The following is a 15,831-nucleotide window of genomic DNA, read 5'->3' on the forward strand; positions in this document are numbered from 1 at the left end:
TCTTTTTAAGAGACCTGTAAATGTTTTTAAAAGGGTTTACATATAATTAAATTCCTCTCTATAGTTGTTAACTAGTGGTGATTTGTTTTATCTAGGCTTAAGAAAATATTCTGAGATAAAAGTTTGTAGTTAAATGACGTACATTTCCTGCCGTTAGATCTCCAGTGGACAAAAAACCAGAGATGGACATGACAAGTTCTCCTGTAGTGTCGTTAGGTAGCCTGAAGCCTGAAACTGCCAGCAGCTTCTCCACGTATTTGAAAGATCCGTTCGTTAAGGGCGTCCTCTCAGCCACCTTTTCTATGACGTCCAGCATCCTTTAAAACACAGGGAAGGCTTTATCTTAGGCTCAGAATGAGGGGGCTAGGGCTAAAAATAAAACTAAACACAAAATCAAAAGAAAATATAAGGGCTATGGCGGGATAGTGCTAAGGGCAATAGGCTAAGGGCAATGGGCCAAAGGCTATGGGCAATGGTCTATATTGGCTATATGGGCAATATGAGCTATATGGGCTACACGTGCTATACGGGCTATACGGGCTACAAGGGCTAATATGGGCTACATTGATTATTTGGGCCATGGGCTAGGGCTAGGGTTGGATTATGGCTTGGGCTAGAAAATCTGATTAGCACCCTAAAAGTATATGCAAAATAGATTATAGAGACAAACACTTGTTTTGTAAGTCATTTACTTTTCAGGCAGATCCTTAATTTAATTACTATGCATAGACAGATAACATAAACGTTCAACCTCAGTTCTGAACCCTTTACCTCTTTGCTTCCAAACCCCTTTCGTCGGCCAGTCATAGACAGATAACATAAACGTTCAACCTCAGTTCTGGATTCTTTACCTCTTTGCTTCCAAACCCCTTTCGTCGGCCAGTCATAGACAGATAACATAAACGTTCAACCTCAGTTCTGGATTCTTTACCTCTTTGCTTCCAAACCCCTTTCGTCGGCCAGTCATAGACAGATAACATAAACGTTCAACCTCAGTTGTGAACCTTTTACCTCTTTGCTTCCAAACCCCTTTCGTCGGCCAGTCATAGACAGATAACATAAACGTTCAACCTCAGTTCTGAACCCTTTACCTCTTTGCTTCCAAACCCCTTTCGCCGGCCAGTCATAGACAGATAACATAAACGTTCAACCTCAGTTCTGAACCCTTTACCTCTTTGCTTCCAAACCCCTTTCGCCGGCCAGTCATAGACAGATAACATAAACGTTCAACCTCAGTTCTGAACCCTTTACCTCTTTGCTTCCAAACCCCTTTCGTCGGCCAGTCATAGACAGATAACATAAACGTTCAATCTCAGTTCTGGATTCTTTACCTCTTTGCTTCCAAACCCCTTTCGTCGGCCAGTCATAGACAGATAACATAAACGTTCAATCTCAGTTCTGGATTCTTTACCTCTTTGCTTCCAAACCCCTTTCGTCGGCCAGTCATAGACAGATAACATAAACGTTCAATCTCAGTTCTGGATTCTTTACCTCTTTGCTTCCAAACCCCTTTCGTCGGCCAGTCATAGACAGATAACATAAACGCTCAACCTCAGTTCTTGATTCTTTACCTCTTTGCTTCCAAACCCCTTTCGTCGGCCAGTTGCTGCGTGTGGTGCTCCAGGATCTCATTGACACAGAAGACGACGGCACGCGAGACGCCGGGCACGGCTATGTTCTCCTCTTGGGCCAACTCTTCCAGCTGCTCTACCACCCGCTGGTACTCTGGATGGGACAGGTGCCGACTTTGGTGGAGGTTAAAGGCCAGCTGCGTGACGTTATTTAACATCGAGGTCGCTGCTATAGCTGCTATAGCTGGCGGTGACTGCGTCTCTGGAGGCTGACTGGTGGTTTCTGTTGTATACGGTTTACAATCAGTGGCGTAGCGAGGTCGGGTGTCACCCGGTGCGGCACTTAATGGTGTCACCCCCCCCCCCCCCCCAGAGGCATAGAGACCCTTCCCAGGGACAAACTTTCAAATTTTCGATTTGCACACCCCCCCCCCCCTCAAACTTTCGATTTGCACCCCCCCCCCCTCGAGTTTTTCTCTATATATTTTGCTATTTTTTGCCTTGGTGTCACCCCCCTAAATGGTGTCACCCGGTGCGGACCGCACCCCCAGCCCCCCCCCCCCCCTCGCTACGCCCCTGTTTACAATAAATATATCTCTTTGTAAAAGAATTATTTAAAAATTGATAGTGTATTTCGTACATTGCCACGCACTAATCTCCTAATACATTTTTGAAATAACCTACGGTGGACACACATTTATTTTATTAATAATCACCCCCCCCCCCCCACCTTAAAATATAATAAATATTTATAAATTTATTAAAATCCTGTGTCATTTTGTGATCTTATTTTGCAATGAATCGGTTTCTTACCTTGCATATTTTGGATAATAACTGTAGTCACTTTGCTCCATTTCGGTACCATGTTTTCTTGTATGCTGAAATACAACAATTACGGTAAAAAAACGCAGATATTTAATTACATTTTACGTCGGTATCTTTAAAACGAAGGCTAAAAGTCCTATCCCTCCCACAACAAAATGTTGTAGAATAGTTTCGACTGGTTTCAAAAACAACAAAAAATGTAATTTGTTGTTCTGTTTCGTTTTGAGCCACATCCTGTTATCTTTGCGTAAACATTGCTAGCGGTCAAAACATATTGTATAGTGTGTACCAGAGAGAAGTAAGCAGAAAGTAATTGACGGGGAAAAAAGTTAAAATAGAGAAAGGAAAGCCCAAGTAATTGGATGGGAAAATAAAACGTGCGTAATCTTACCTAAACTTTCTCGAATATTCTTATACAACACTACGGGGGATAGCAACTCGGGATAAAAAGATGATTTTAAATCCATTTTTAATTACATAAACTTTTAAAGATCGAATAGATTCTCGAAGAAAAATGAATTGCGCACAAAGTGAACGGCAAACAATATGTACATTATAGTGCCGAATATTAATAGTACTTTATAAATTCACATGCGTTTTTTGAGAAATCGGAAATAGAGTAAATTTGACGGAAGGCAGACAATTACATCTTATACTTATATGTGAAATCTAGTTTATCTATCTTAAACTTTAATAAAGTTATAGGCTTTTAAATAACTGAAAGTAGAATAAGCCCCTTTTCCGGTTAGCAGAAATTGCTTAAAAGTTGATACAGAACTACACATTTGAAGTAATACTCATAGATAAAATTTCATCAACCTAGCTGTAACGGTACTCAAGTTATCTTGTTGAGAGACACACACACACACTTACACACAGACATACAGACACAAATGCAAAACTGTTTTTCCGACATGCAAATATCGATTTCGATTTTGTTACACGATTACAACACTTCCTCTATACTTCGTATACTAGAAAGTAATAAACGAATGTAATTGTAGGGAAAAACCGAAAGTATTTGGAGAAAGAAAAAAAAAAACGAAAGAAACTGGAAGGAAAAACAGAAAGTGTTTCGAGGGTTAACACCGAAATTAAAACAATGGAAGTTGAATAGTATTTGGGCAGTGGCGTAGGTAGGGGGGGGGGGGCTAGGGGGGGTCATAAACCCCCCCATAGACCCCTCGGTATATATATAAAGTATGAGGGGGGTGCAAAACGAAAGTTTGAGGGGGGTGCACATCGAAAGTTTGAGGGGGGGGGGGTGCTAATCGAAAGTTTGTTCCCGGGTAAAAATTGGAACCCCCCCCCCCCTTGAGAAGACCCTGGCTACGTCACTGTATTTGGGAAATGATTAATGTAAAAGAAAACAAAAACTACCATGCCCTGGTGTGTTTAGTTACACGACCGTTGACTGCATGATTCGGTTGAGTCCGAATTTCGCCGACATAGGCGTCTTTCCAAATCAGCTCAACGTCTGAATGCTTGGTAACTTCATAGAGGCAGTGCGGTTTATCTATGGCAAAGTAAAACGTTATTTATATAATTGTTGAATTTTGTCTTTCTTCCATTCTAACTGAAATTACGAGAAAATACTAAATAAAGAACAAGTAAAAGAAGAGTAACATATAGTTGGAAAAAGATTTAAAAATATGTTTAATATATTATAATTGTTTTTTTTTCTTTCTTTATATGTAATACCTGTTACACCATAGATTTCGCTGATAAAAAAATAAATGAGTTGGAATTATAATCTACTATGCATTATTTATCTGTAACAATACTGAAAAAAGTATGGGAAATTTTACTACAAAAATGTTTAAATGAGTAAAAATATCATTGTGGACAGGTGATTTTAACCACAAGGAAAAAAAAGCATTAATAAATTATAACCTCTAATATATAACAATAACAATAACTACAACTATAAATGCCTATGGTAATACTATTTAATGAAGGAATGTGATTTTAAAAATAAAAATGTATCCTTCTAATTTAGGCACGTAAACATACTTATTAGCTAAGGAACCTTACATTTAAAAAAAAAAATAGTTTATAATACAAAACTGTAAAAAGTGTCTAATATGACTTTTTTAAAATTTTTAATTGCAACTTTTTTCAATTTATGTATATTTAAAAATTAACGATTGAATAAGTTAACAAGGCATCCGAATGTACCTGAATCTGCAAGAAATACGGTACTTAGATCAACATTTTGGTCCTTGAAGTAGCCATCATCTTTATTTGCCTTGTCTAGAAAATCCTTGGCGATTTTTTCTTTGATCTCTTGGGCACTTTGCACGTTGAAAACAGTGGCGTAGAGTTTAGCAGAGACACGGATTTTGTCGTCCTCATCGAGTGAACTTCAATACAATTTTTAAAATAATTATTGAGAACTTAAAATATATGAATAGTGCTTAGGAGGCGTTTATCATAATTGTGTTTAATGTATGATGATTTATATTTAAACAAGTAAGTTTTCTATTTTTTTATATTTTTAAAAATATTTTTAATTTTTTTTTAAATTTTTACTAATCGAATTTTAATTTAAAAAATTAAACAGTTAAAACAGTACTTTGATGTATTTTGTTTTCTCGGGTTTTAAAATGAGATGGGTAGTAAAAATTATACGGACTGGTGCTGAAGTAAGTAGCTGTGGGAATTGTAAGAACCAAAGACAAGTTGAAGATTTTTCATGATAAATACAATACAACTTTCGTGTTAAACTCTTTCGGTTCTTTTAATTCTCTATTTGCTCACTGTTTTGCTACACTTTATCGCCTCACATAATGGATATTAATTAATTAACTAATAAAATATCAACTAATCTTGACCCAATTTAATTACACTTTAATGTTACTATATCATTTTTTTCTCCCTTTCACTTTTCTTTTCTATGTTGAGAATTTAGTTATGCAAGTATCATGCAAGAAATGCAATGTACGACCATTAGCAAGATATTTTTAATATTTCTATTTTAAATTTTATCAAATCTTAATTGTTGTTTATTCGTACATCGAAGCAAAAGACCAATCGCCCTACGTGTCTTATGTTGTCTCGGCACCCGTTGGTTGGGGTACAACTGTATACAGCAGATGTTACAAAATACCTTTAAATTTCATCGCTAGTACAATAAACCGGGAGTGATCTCCCCAAAACTTTCTCGAATATTCTTATTTAAAATAACAGGGGATGAGAACTCGGGCTATAGACATGACTTTTAATCCATTTTAAATACTTAAAGTTTTAAAAATAGAATAAAATCTCGTAGACAAAAGAATTGCACACCAAGTGAACGCCAAATAAAAAAGTGCATAATAGTGCGCAATATTATTAGTACTTTAAAAATTTACATTAATTTTTTTGAGAAATCGGAAGTAGCGTAAATTACTACTTCCGATCAACGGAAATTACTCAAAATTTAACAGAAGGTAGAGAATTCATTTATCTATCTGAAATAGTACTCAAGTTATAGGCTTTTGAAAAATTCAAAGTAGGAAAAGTACCACTTCCGGTTATCGGAAATCGCTCAAAAGTTGAAACGGATCTAAGATTTTGATAAAATACTTATATATGAAATTTCATCAACCTGGCTGTAACGGTGCTCAAGTAATCGTGTTTTTACACACGGACAGACACACACACAGACACACAGACATACGGACAAGATTGCAAAATTATGTTTTTCCGTATCAGTGAGGTGTAAAACGTCGAGATTTGTAAAAATCTCGATTTTTTTTTTGCACGATTACAATACTTTCTCTATACTTCGTATATACGAGAAAGTAAAAATGATCTTGCTGTAGACGAGTAAAACAAAATGTAACGTTTTTTGTAACAATAGGAATTAAAAAAAAAACAACATCAGACATCAATGTCACCTACAAGTAGTCTTGTACCCGTACATCAATCCCACCAATAAAATTGTGCAGCGTACGTCTGATCTTGAAAAAAAGAAATGACAAAATCATGAGTGTTGAATGCCATTATGACATAATATAAATTAATGATAATACAATAAGGAATTGTAAGGAGTATAGTGGACAAAAAATGAAATAAATGTATAACTTGTATTTTTATAGTTTGTCTTCGTTCTTAATTGTTATATTACAGTTGTTTTGTTATTCAACACTCTTGCGTATTATATTATTTAGATGAGTTTTTGCCCATCACTATAACGAGTTATGTGGCTATTGGAATGGTTTTTGTCCAACTCTTAAGGGGTTATTAGCCAAAAAATGTGGTCGAGTCGGTAAAGCTCATGTTTGCTGAACCAAAAAGTCTTGACTTCGAACCCTCGGGCAGATGAGGCTCGTTGGCTGGGGACAGCCACTCTTCTAGGAGAGACAAGTCCAAAATCAAACAACTGCTGCCTTGTAGTTTGTTCTTGGTTGAACAAAGTCTATAGAAGCAAATCCTAAAAGAAAAGCAGACTGAAATCGGAGTCAATGGCCTCAATGGCGCATAACCAGTTGACACGTATCCATAAATGTCGTTGAGATGGATCCCTTCCAACACTTAAATTAGGAACGAAGAAGAAGAAGAAGAAAGCCAAAACGTGTCTGCGCCGTAAGAGATGTTGACTCCGACTTCAGCCAGCTTTTCGTGTTAGATCTGCGCCGTAGCTTCTGTCCACTGAAACACAATCTGCAAGGCAGCAGCTGTTTCAAATTTTAGCAATTGCGGGCACTTTACCGCCACAGGCACACACACACACAGACACACATACACAGACACACAGACACAAACAAACACAAAACACACAAACCGATTGCACCCCTCAAAATGACAATGATCATCTTAAATGTATTATTAAATATACTTTTGACAATGACCCGCTCGTGTCATTGCATCAATGCTTTTACTTTTTAAAAAAACCAGAACGCTACAAATAAACCAACAGTTTACGTTATTAGAATCGTTATGGAACTATATATATATATATATATATATATATATATATATATATATATATATATATATATATATATATATATATATATGTGTATATATATACAGAGAGAGAGAGAGAGAGAGATAAATATAAGCTGATAATTATAGGAACTTACAGCTTTTGTTATATTATCACTACCATAACCTTTTTTGGAAAGCTGGTGTTGCTTAATAAAACTCAAGAAAAATTTGTGCTCAATAAATAAACCTGTACGAATAAAAAAGCATTTAAGGGTTAAACGTGCCAACAACTTTTACGAGCTGAGTTCTATCAGATTTGATTTTTATATGCTGGTGTTTATTTTACTATTTTAATTGTTTATTTAAGACCAGTGGCGTAGCCAGGATCGTCTCATGGGGGGGGGGGGGGGGGTTAAATTTTTTCCCGCATTATAAATGTATATATTAGAGGCGTAGCGTCCCTCCCCGGCCCCCGAGGACAAACTTTTCATTTGCACCCCCCCCCCCTCGAACTTTTTATTTGCACCCCCTCAGACTTTCGATTTTGCACCCCCCCCCTGCTCAACCTTTCTGTATCTACCGAGGGGTCTATGTGGAGGTTGTGACCTCCCCTAACCCCCCTGCCTACGCCACTTTTTAAGACGCTATTTTGTTTTGTTGCAAGTTAATATAATCTTATATCGGCATCATTATTTCCTTGTTCGTACCCACCACTTATAGATTAGGTGAAGTAGAGTTAATCTGTTTCAATAAACTCGACAATCAGGATATATTGCAGAAATTGCTATGTCCAGTTTTCTTAGTTTCTCTAGTGTAAATACAGCTCATATCAAAGCTTGTTTGAAGTCCTTCAGACTCAAGCTCAAGATTCGAACTGGAGACTTCCGTGTTAGCAGTCATGAGCGCTACAATCCCACCACGTCATTACCATAATTACCTCCTTCATTTTTCGGCTCGCAGGATTCCCCAAAGCAGCAGAAGTAGCACTCGGTTGTCTCGGTGCCTTCCGTGGTGCAGCTCATTCTGTTTTTCTTCTCTTGACTGAGGCAGGTGTCTTTATTTGTGCAGTTGAATGAAATAGAACCACCTAGTAAGTCGAAGCTGTATCTAGACTCACAGAATGACTGCACGAAAAGAAAAAAAAAGAAAAGCAACAAGGTATCTCTTAAAGAAACATTGAATAGAAATATAACTCTATTTATAACAGTAAAATTCTTTCGTCAGAAACACTATCTCGTGTATAAGATGGATGTTTAAAAATATGTCTTTTAATATTTAATTGACCTAAGTAAAAAACAAGTTTTTATGATATTTTGTCTATACATATTTACTTTATTTAATTATAGCTATGTCGGCTATATAATTGTAATTGACAAAAACGCATTTGAGCAGTTTATGTTGGTCAAAAATCATAGACCTTTATTAGATTGTAATTAATTGTGTGTTGTTTTTGTAGTGTGTTGTAGTATTATGTGTTTTGGTGTTACCCTGACAGATCCCAAGTAATTTGTTAATTTCACAAATATTTTAACTTCCCTCCCTTTTTTCTTCGGAATTTTCAACACAATACAGTCTGCGAAATCACCTTTCATCTGTCCTCTAAAATTTCTCAAGTAATTAGCCACATAGTACCAATTACTAAATGTTTCATTACTAACCCATTTCACCTCACATTCCTCAAGTAATTAGCCAACACAATACCGTATACAACATTTATTAATAACCTTTACACCCTTTTTCCTTCATATTTCTCAAGTAATTAGCCAACACAATACCGTATACAACATTTATTAATAGCATTTACACCCTTTTTCGTTCATATTTCTCAAGTAATTAGCCAACACACTACCATCTACATTATTTTTAAACCCGTGATCCATTTACTGTCACAGTTCTCAATGTAATTAGCTAAACGATAACAATTACTAAATCTTTCATTACTTAACCCTTTCACTTCACAATTCTCAAGTAATTAGCGAACACAATAGGCCTACCAACTACACAATGTATAAGCCCTTACCCCTTTTACATTACAATTCTCCAGTAACTTAGCTTACACAATACCATCTAAAATGTATTAACCATTACTCTTTATCCTCACAATTCTCAAGTAATTATCTAAAACAATACCATTTACAACTTGTATCAACCCTTGACACATTGTAATTCTCAAGTAATTAACTAAAAAAATACAATTTTTAACTTTTATCAACCCTTGACACATTGTAATTCTCAAAACATTAGCTTACACAATACAATATAAATTGTATTAACCTTTACTCTTTATCCTCATAATTCTCAAGTAATTAGCTAAAACAATACCATTTACAACTTTTATCAACCCTTGACACATTGTAATTCTCAAGTAATTAGCTTACACAATACAACATAAATTGTATTGACCCATACACTTTATCCTAACAATTCTCAAGTAATTAGCTAAAACAATACCATTTACAACTTTTATCAACCCATGACACATAGTAATTCTCAAGTAATTAGCTAAAACAATACCATTTACAACTTGTATCAACCCTCGACACATAGTAATTCTCAAGTAATTAGCTAAAACAATACCATTTACAACTTGTATCAACCCTTGACACATTATACCTCACAATTCTCAAGAACCTAACAACCACACCACCAACTACACAGGCTATTGCTACTCACTGATTCTTCCTCGCACATGACATTTTGATCACACGAGGAAAGTGTGTTGGCTCCGTCACACGAGGGGCACACTTTTGCATGAGCGTACACTATCGGCGTGCCTGCGAGAAAACACGATATGGCAGTGTTCTGGTTTAACTATACCCAACTAAAAACGTTTGACCATTTTGATGCTTAACTATACCCAACTACATCATTTGGTTGGATTGAAGTATACTATAATAATTTTTAACTTTTTCCTCATATATATATAAAAATAAATAAATAAATAAATATATATATATATATATATATATATATATATATATATATATATATATATATATATATATATATATATATATATATATATATACATATGCCTACTTAATTTTCACCTAACATCTGGGTATTTATTATTGCTGTGCATTCTCCTGGCTGACCAAATTGTATGTGACCTAGTAACTAACCTGCCAGACTTGTGTTCGTTAAAAAAAAAAATTGACAACTGTTCTATACGGAGGAAGACCTTGGGTCGATATTTCCGCTATATAATTAATTGTCTACAATGTGTACAGATACTAACACTACCTGTTTTTACTACTAGCTTGCATGAACCTCACAGCAGCTAACACTTCCATGTATTAGCTCCTCAGTAAAAATGATCAGCTGTTACAACCTGCTTGTATTTGTGTTTATACAAATGATCGCTGATTTACAGCGACAAAGATTATAAAGTTAGGGACGGTGTGGTCGGGTGGTTAATATTACGATTGCTAACCCAAAAAGTCTCGAGTTCGGATCACGGTATCTGTACGACGTCATTGAATCAACCCAACTCTGATGGGTTCTTGACTCAGGTTGAGGAAACAAAAAAGGGCATCGAATTGACAACACTACCCCCCCCCCTGTATCCCGAGGCCATTGACACAGACGAACACTACTTCATATGCCCTATGGGCAGGGGCGTAGCGAGGGTGTGCGGATCGCACCGGGTGACACCATTTAGGGGGTGACACCAAGGCAAAAAATAGCAAAATATATAGGGAAAAATGATGGTGGAAGGGGGGGGGATGCAAATGGAAAATTTGAGGGGTGGGGTGCAAATCAAAAGTTTGAGTGGGTGGGGCGTGCAAACCGAAAATTGAAAGTTTGTCCCCGGACGCCGGGAAAGGTCGCTACGCTTCCGGGGGGTGACACCATTAAGTGCCGCACCGGGTGACACCCGACCTCGCTACACCACTGTGTTTTGGGCACGAACGATGAAAATTGTAAACGTTTACCAATACACTGAAGAAATGTGGCGTCCTCCATACGTAAAGCATAGAGCGACAACAACTGAGTGCCTGTATTACAGTAGATAGCACTGAGCGCTTTCTGTGTCGATAATATGGAAAACATTTGCCTGAGTTCCCACCTAATCTGTAGCAACTGGCACGTGCAGAGGAGATCAGACGAGTCGATGTGTCTGGGAAAAAAACAAGTTCGAAATCAATTATCTTAATTAGCAATGATTGAACAGGCGCATGCCTTTAGACGTGACAATGTTAGTACATGCTTTGCATTTTTTTTAGTAAGATATTATAAAATACCCTAGTAGATATCCGATTTATATGTAAAGGAAAGAAGAATTAATCTATTAACGCTGTTAGGTAGTTTAATAAATGATAGTAATTTCAGTCGTCTTTACTTTCCCATACTTATTCCGGGTAGCGAATTCAGTGTGGTAGCTCAAGGATATCTATGGGGCCGGGGTCTATGGCACTTGTCTACTCGGTGAGCAATCGTGTGGTATACAGATCTAATTGGTTACTTCATTAACTAGATACCGACTAATCAGCGAACGTCACGGGGGAATAAGAAGTTCAGCTTGATCCTTTTGTTAAGCCTGTTAGGTTAGTTTTCCTTCCGAAGAGCCTGGTTTGTCGGACTCCCAATTCCCCTACATTATAGCGTTGGGGAGGAGAGGTGCAAGACTGCTCTCGACCCTAACCAGATATTTTGACTTTAAGCTGCGGCCTTCACGTGGCTTCGGAAGAGTGCCATTAGTCGGACCAAACTCATGACCCCCCCCCCCCCCCCCCAAAGGGTGCGGAATGGCTAGTGGTAGCCAACAGCAGCTAGAGGTTTTTGATCTGGCCGAACGCCCCCCACGATCAAGCTGGGTACCAGGCGGTAGGACGACGTTCCGCGTATGGTGGGTGGGGAAGGAAAGCCCGGTGAGAGCCGACGGAAGTAGCGACCGATGTGTGGGAAACTCTCGTGGTCGGGGTTTGCTACACTGAGGCCTGCCTGGCTAATGGGAGTCCAACACTTTGCTACACTGAGGCCTGCCTGGCTAATGGGAGTCCAACACTTTGCTACACTGAGGCCTGCCTGGCTAATGGGAGTCCAACACTTTGCTACACTGAGGCCTGCCTGGCTAATGGGAGTCCAACACTTTGCTACACTGAGGCCTGCCTGGCTAATGGGAGTCCAACACTTTGCTACACTGAGGCCTGCCTGGCTAATGGGAGTCCAACACTTTGCTACACTGAGGCCTGCCTGGCTAATGGGAGTCCAACACTTTGCTACACTGAGGCCTGCCTGGCTAATGGGAGTCCAACACTTTGCTACACTGAGGCCTGCCTGGCTAATGGGAGTCCAACACTTTGCTACACTGAGGCCTGCCTGGCTAATGGGAGTCCAACACTTTGCTACACTGAGGCCTGCCTGGCTAATGGGAGTCCAACAGTTTGCTACACTGAGGCCTGCCTGGCTAATGGGAGCCCAACTCCTGAGCCGGTTTCCGTATTAGGGAGGGAGCAATCGTGTGGTATACAGATCTAGTCGGTTACTTCATTAACTAGATACCGACTAATCAGCGAACGTCACGGGGGAATTAGAAGTTCAGCTTGATAATATTGTTAAACCTGTTGGGTTAGTTTTCCATTTGAACAAATTATAATCGGCAGAGTTCACGGTCAACTTAGCAGAAACGTAGGTGTAAAGATTACAGTCAGTTGCTCAGTCCGCTGGCCATTCATACACAGATAAACTCTACTTCATCTGTCCCATGTGTCTTGGGGACGAACGGGAATAGATGTCATTTTACAATATTACATTACATACTTCACCCAGAAGCACTTTACATGAACATCAACCTTTCGACAAACTCCCCTCCGTGTTGATATCATTAATATATAACAGTTATTCGAACAATTCGACTGCTCTACTAAAAGAACGAAGGCTACATTTTGCTAACGGCATTATTTATAAGACAATAACACCAACAAATACTTACGCTTCGACCTGAAAATTACCAATGTGCAGTAATGTTCGCTCATCGATTTCGTGGATTGGATTGGAGCTTAAATTCCTGATTTAGAAATAACGCAATTTTTTTTTTGTGCTGCTAATGTTTTGTTAAAAATAATGTTCTTTATATTATTAGATTAAATATGCTATAACAAAAAAATTCAGTTTGCGCCCTTTAATACATCAGTGACGTTAAAGGATAATTCATATTCATTAACCACCTTAGTAGTTCCGAATCTCATATGCTCACAATAATATATTTGAATCATTAAACAAAAAATAAACCAGAGGCGTAGCGAGGGGGGGGGGGTGCAAACCCCACCGGGTGACACCATTTAGGGGGGGTGACACCAAGGCAAAAAATAGCAAAATAGAGAAAAACTTGAGGGAGGGGTGCAAATCGAAAGTTCGATGGGGTGGTGCAAATCAAAAATTTGAGGGGGGGGGGGGTCGCAAATCGAAAATTTGAAAATTCGTCCCCGGTAAGGGTCGCTACGCCTCTGGGGGGGGGGTGACACCGTTAAGTGCCGCACCGGGTGACACCCGACCTCGCTACGCCACCGAAATAAACATCGATATTAGTGATATGTATGTTTTGTGTTATCTAAGTAATGGCATGCTGTGGTTTCGAGATATCCAATATGTTTATTCATAACAACAACCCACATCGTTCCCTTGTATATTTTGATCTCCAGATCCCCTAATTTCTCAATAAATCCCAATACCTCTCTCAAAACTTCCAACCTCCATATATTTATATCTTTATTCAACCTCTACACTAAAACCTACTTTCCATGCTGAACACCAAATTCTTACCCCGCCCCCCTCCCTCCCCCACCACCCAGCCCAATCCTCACGGTCAACCCCTGATCCACACACAAAGCCTATAAAAATATGATTCTCATCCCCATAGCCCCTTTTAAATTACATACACGATATATCTATTGTGAATACTTACAACGTTTGTAGCGCGAATAAGTTTCGTATATTTAAAGTATCTGTAGTAAATAACGTTAGATTATTCCCATCCAAGTACCTGAATCATTGTTACAAAATGATATGGTTAAAATAAAAAGTTAGTAAAATTTCACATATAAATAATATAAATTATATATATATATATATATATATATATATATATATATATATATATATATATATATATATATATATATATATATATATATATATATATATATATATATATTGATTAGTTAGGATGGCCACTATTGGCTATTTAGCCCCCAATTATTTTTTTATCTACTTTAGTTCGTTGCAAAACATAGCTCTTTTAGAAATAATCAAGCTTCAGACAGGGTCTAAAACCACGTCTAAAACGTTTTTGAAGTCCTATAGTTAAGAGGTTATTGAATTACTAAATAAAAATGAAATGAAATATAAATAAATGTATTACAATTTTTGAAGCAATGGTAAAGATAGAAACGCATTCTTGTGGATGCTGACGATTTCATTGTTAGAGAGGATTCTGAAATAAAAAAAACACGAAACGTTATAAATGTACATAAAACATATCTATATCTACAAACGTGTTTACACACACACCCCCACCCCCCACACACATAGAGATATAGATACACACACACACACAAACACACACATATACATACATTTATATATATATGTATATATATATATACATATATATATATATATATATATATATATATATATATATATATATATATATACATATGCATATATATAGAGTTTACCTACGTACATAGTTTCTGTAACACCAACGCTCCTAAAATCATCCTCTAGTATCCGTGTTATTTTGTTATTGGATAAGTTTCTAAAGAAGAAATACATACAGATATAAAACAATTATATTCATTTTCTCTTTAATGTATTTGGAGATGTAGTGGTAGCCCAAACGAGCTCGTGTTCGAGTCGGGTTTCGAGTCCGGGTTCGAGTCCGTCCCCACGTCCCTAAGACCATGTAGCTCTGATGGGTACCTACTGATGTTAAGGATAGGAAAGATGGCTGGGCATAGTGCTGAACACACGGGATTGACTGGAACGGTGTACTCTCATCTACCAGTAAGCTTTGTAGAACACTGTTAATTGTATACAGAGTTTATTTCAAAGTACTTCACCCAAATAGGAGCATGTCCACCGCCCCCCTCACCCCCCTCACCCCCTCCCGCACACACATAAATAGAAAAAAAAACATAATTTAGAAAATACGTTTTAAAAACTACGCTCCACCCACCAGAAAAAAAAATTAGATCACCCCCCTTCCTGTAAGTTTCAATTGCCTCCTTGACTAGATAAAAATATATATACAAAACTATCATTGCAAAGTTCCTATTTTAATTTTTTTCTTTTAAAATAGCAATAATTTTAATATATTTATGTGGCCAGCCTTTAAGTGAAACGTTCGACCACCATCCCAGCCCCCCAATTGACGCCATCACCACCATACTCACACCCCGCCATCACCACCATACTCACACCCCTCCCTAACGCCATCACCACCATACTCACACCCCTCCCTAACGCCATCACCACCATACTCACAACCCCCTCCCTAACGCCATCACCACCATAC

At 37.7% G+C, this 15,831-nt stretch overlaps 1 protein-coding gene and 1 long non-coding RNA gene across 2 annotated transcripts; both read right to left on the reverse strand.

Moving 5' to 3' along the window:
- Positions 1 to 3,782: 3,782 nt before the first annotated feature.
- On the reverse strand, positions 3,783 to 7,557 carry LOC131942553 (uncharacterized). The gene is made up of 4 exons (XR_009386778.1): positions 7,466 to 7,557; positions 6,282 to 6,340; positions 4,575 to 4,759; positions 3,783 to 3,912 (listed from the first exon to the last, which is right to left on the reverse strand). It is a non-coding gene; the product is annotated as an uncharacterized LOC131942553 (long non-coding RNA).
- Positions 7,558 to 8,046: 489 nt separating this feature from the next.
- LOC131942557 (uncharacterized) lies at positions 8,047 to 14,739 on the reverse strand. The gene is made up of 7 exons (XM_059302452.1): positions 14,674 to 14,739; positions 14,218 to 14,295; positions 13,246 to 13,320; positions 11,246 to 11,430; positions 9,984 to 10,084; positions 8,248 to 8,434; positions 8,047 to 8,051 (listed from the first exon to the last, which is right to left on the reverse strand). Exons 4-7 carry the CDS (start codon positions 11,361 to 11,363, stop codon positions 8,047 to 8,049), a joined length of 411 nt encoding a protein of 136 aa, XP_059158435.1. The 5' UTR covers positions 11,364 to 11,430; positions 13,246 to 13,320; positions 14,218 to 14,295; positions 14,674 to 14,739.
- Positions 14,740 to 15,831: the final 1,092 nt, after the last annotated feature.

This window comes from Physella acuta, unplaced genomic scaffold (genome assembly GCF_028476545.2).
Source record: "Physella acuta isolate Inbredline_101_S28 unplaced genomic scaffold, ASM2847654v3 ptg000412l, whole genome shotgun sequence".
Lineage (NCBI taxonomy): Eukaryota > Metazoa > Mollusca > Gastropoda > Physidae > Physella > Physella acuta.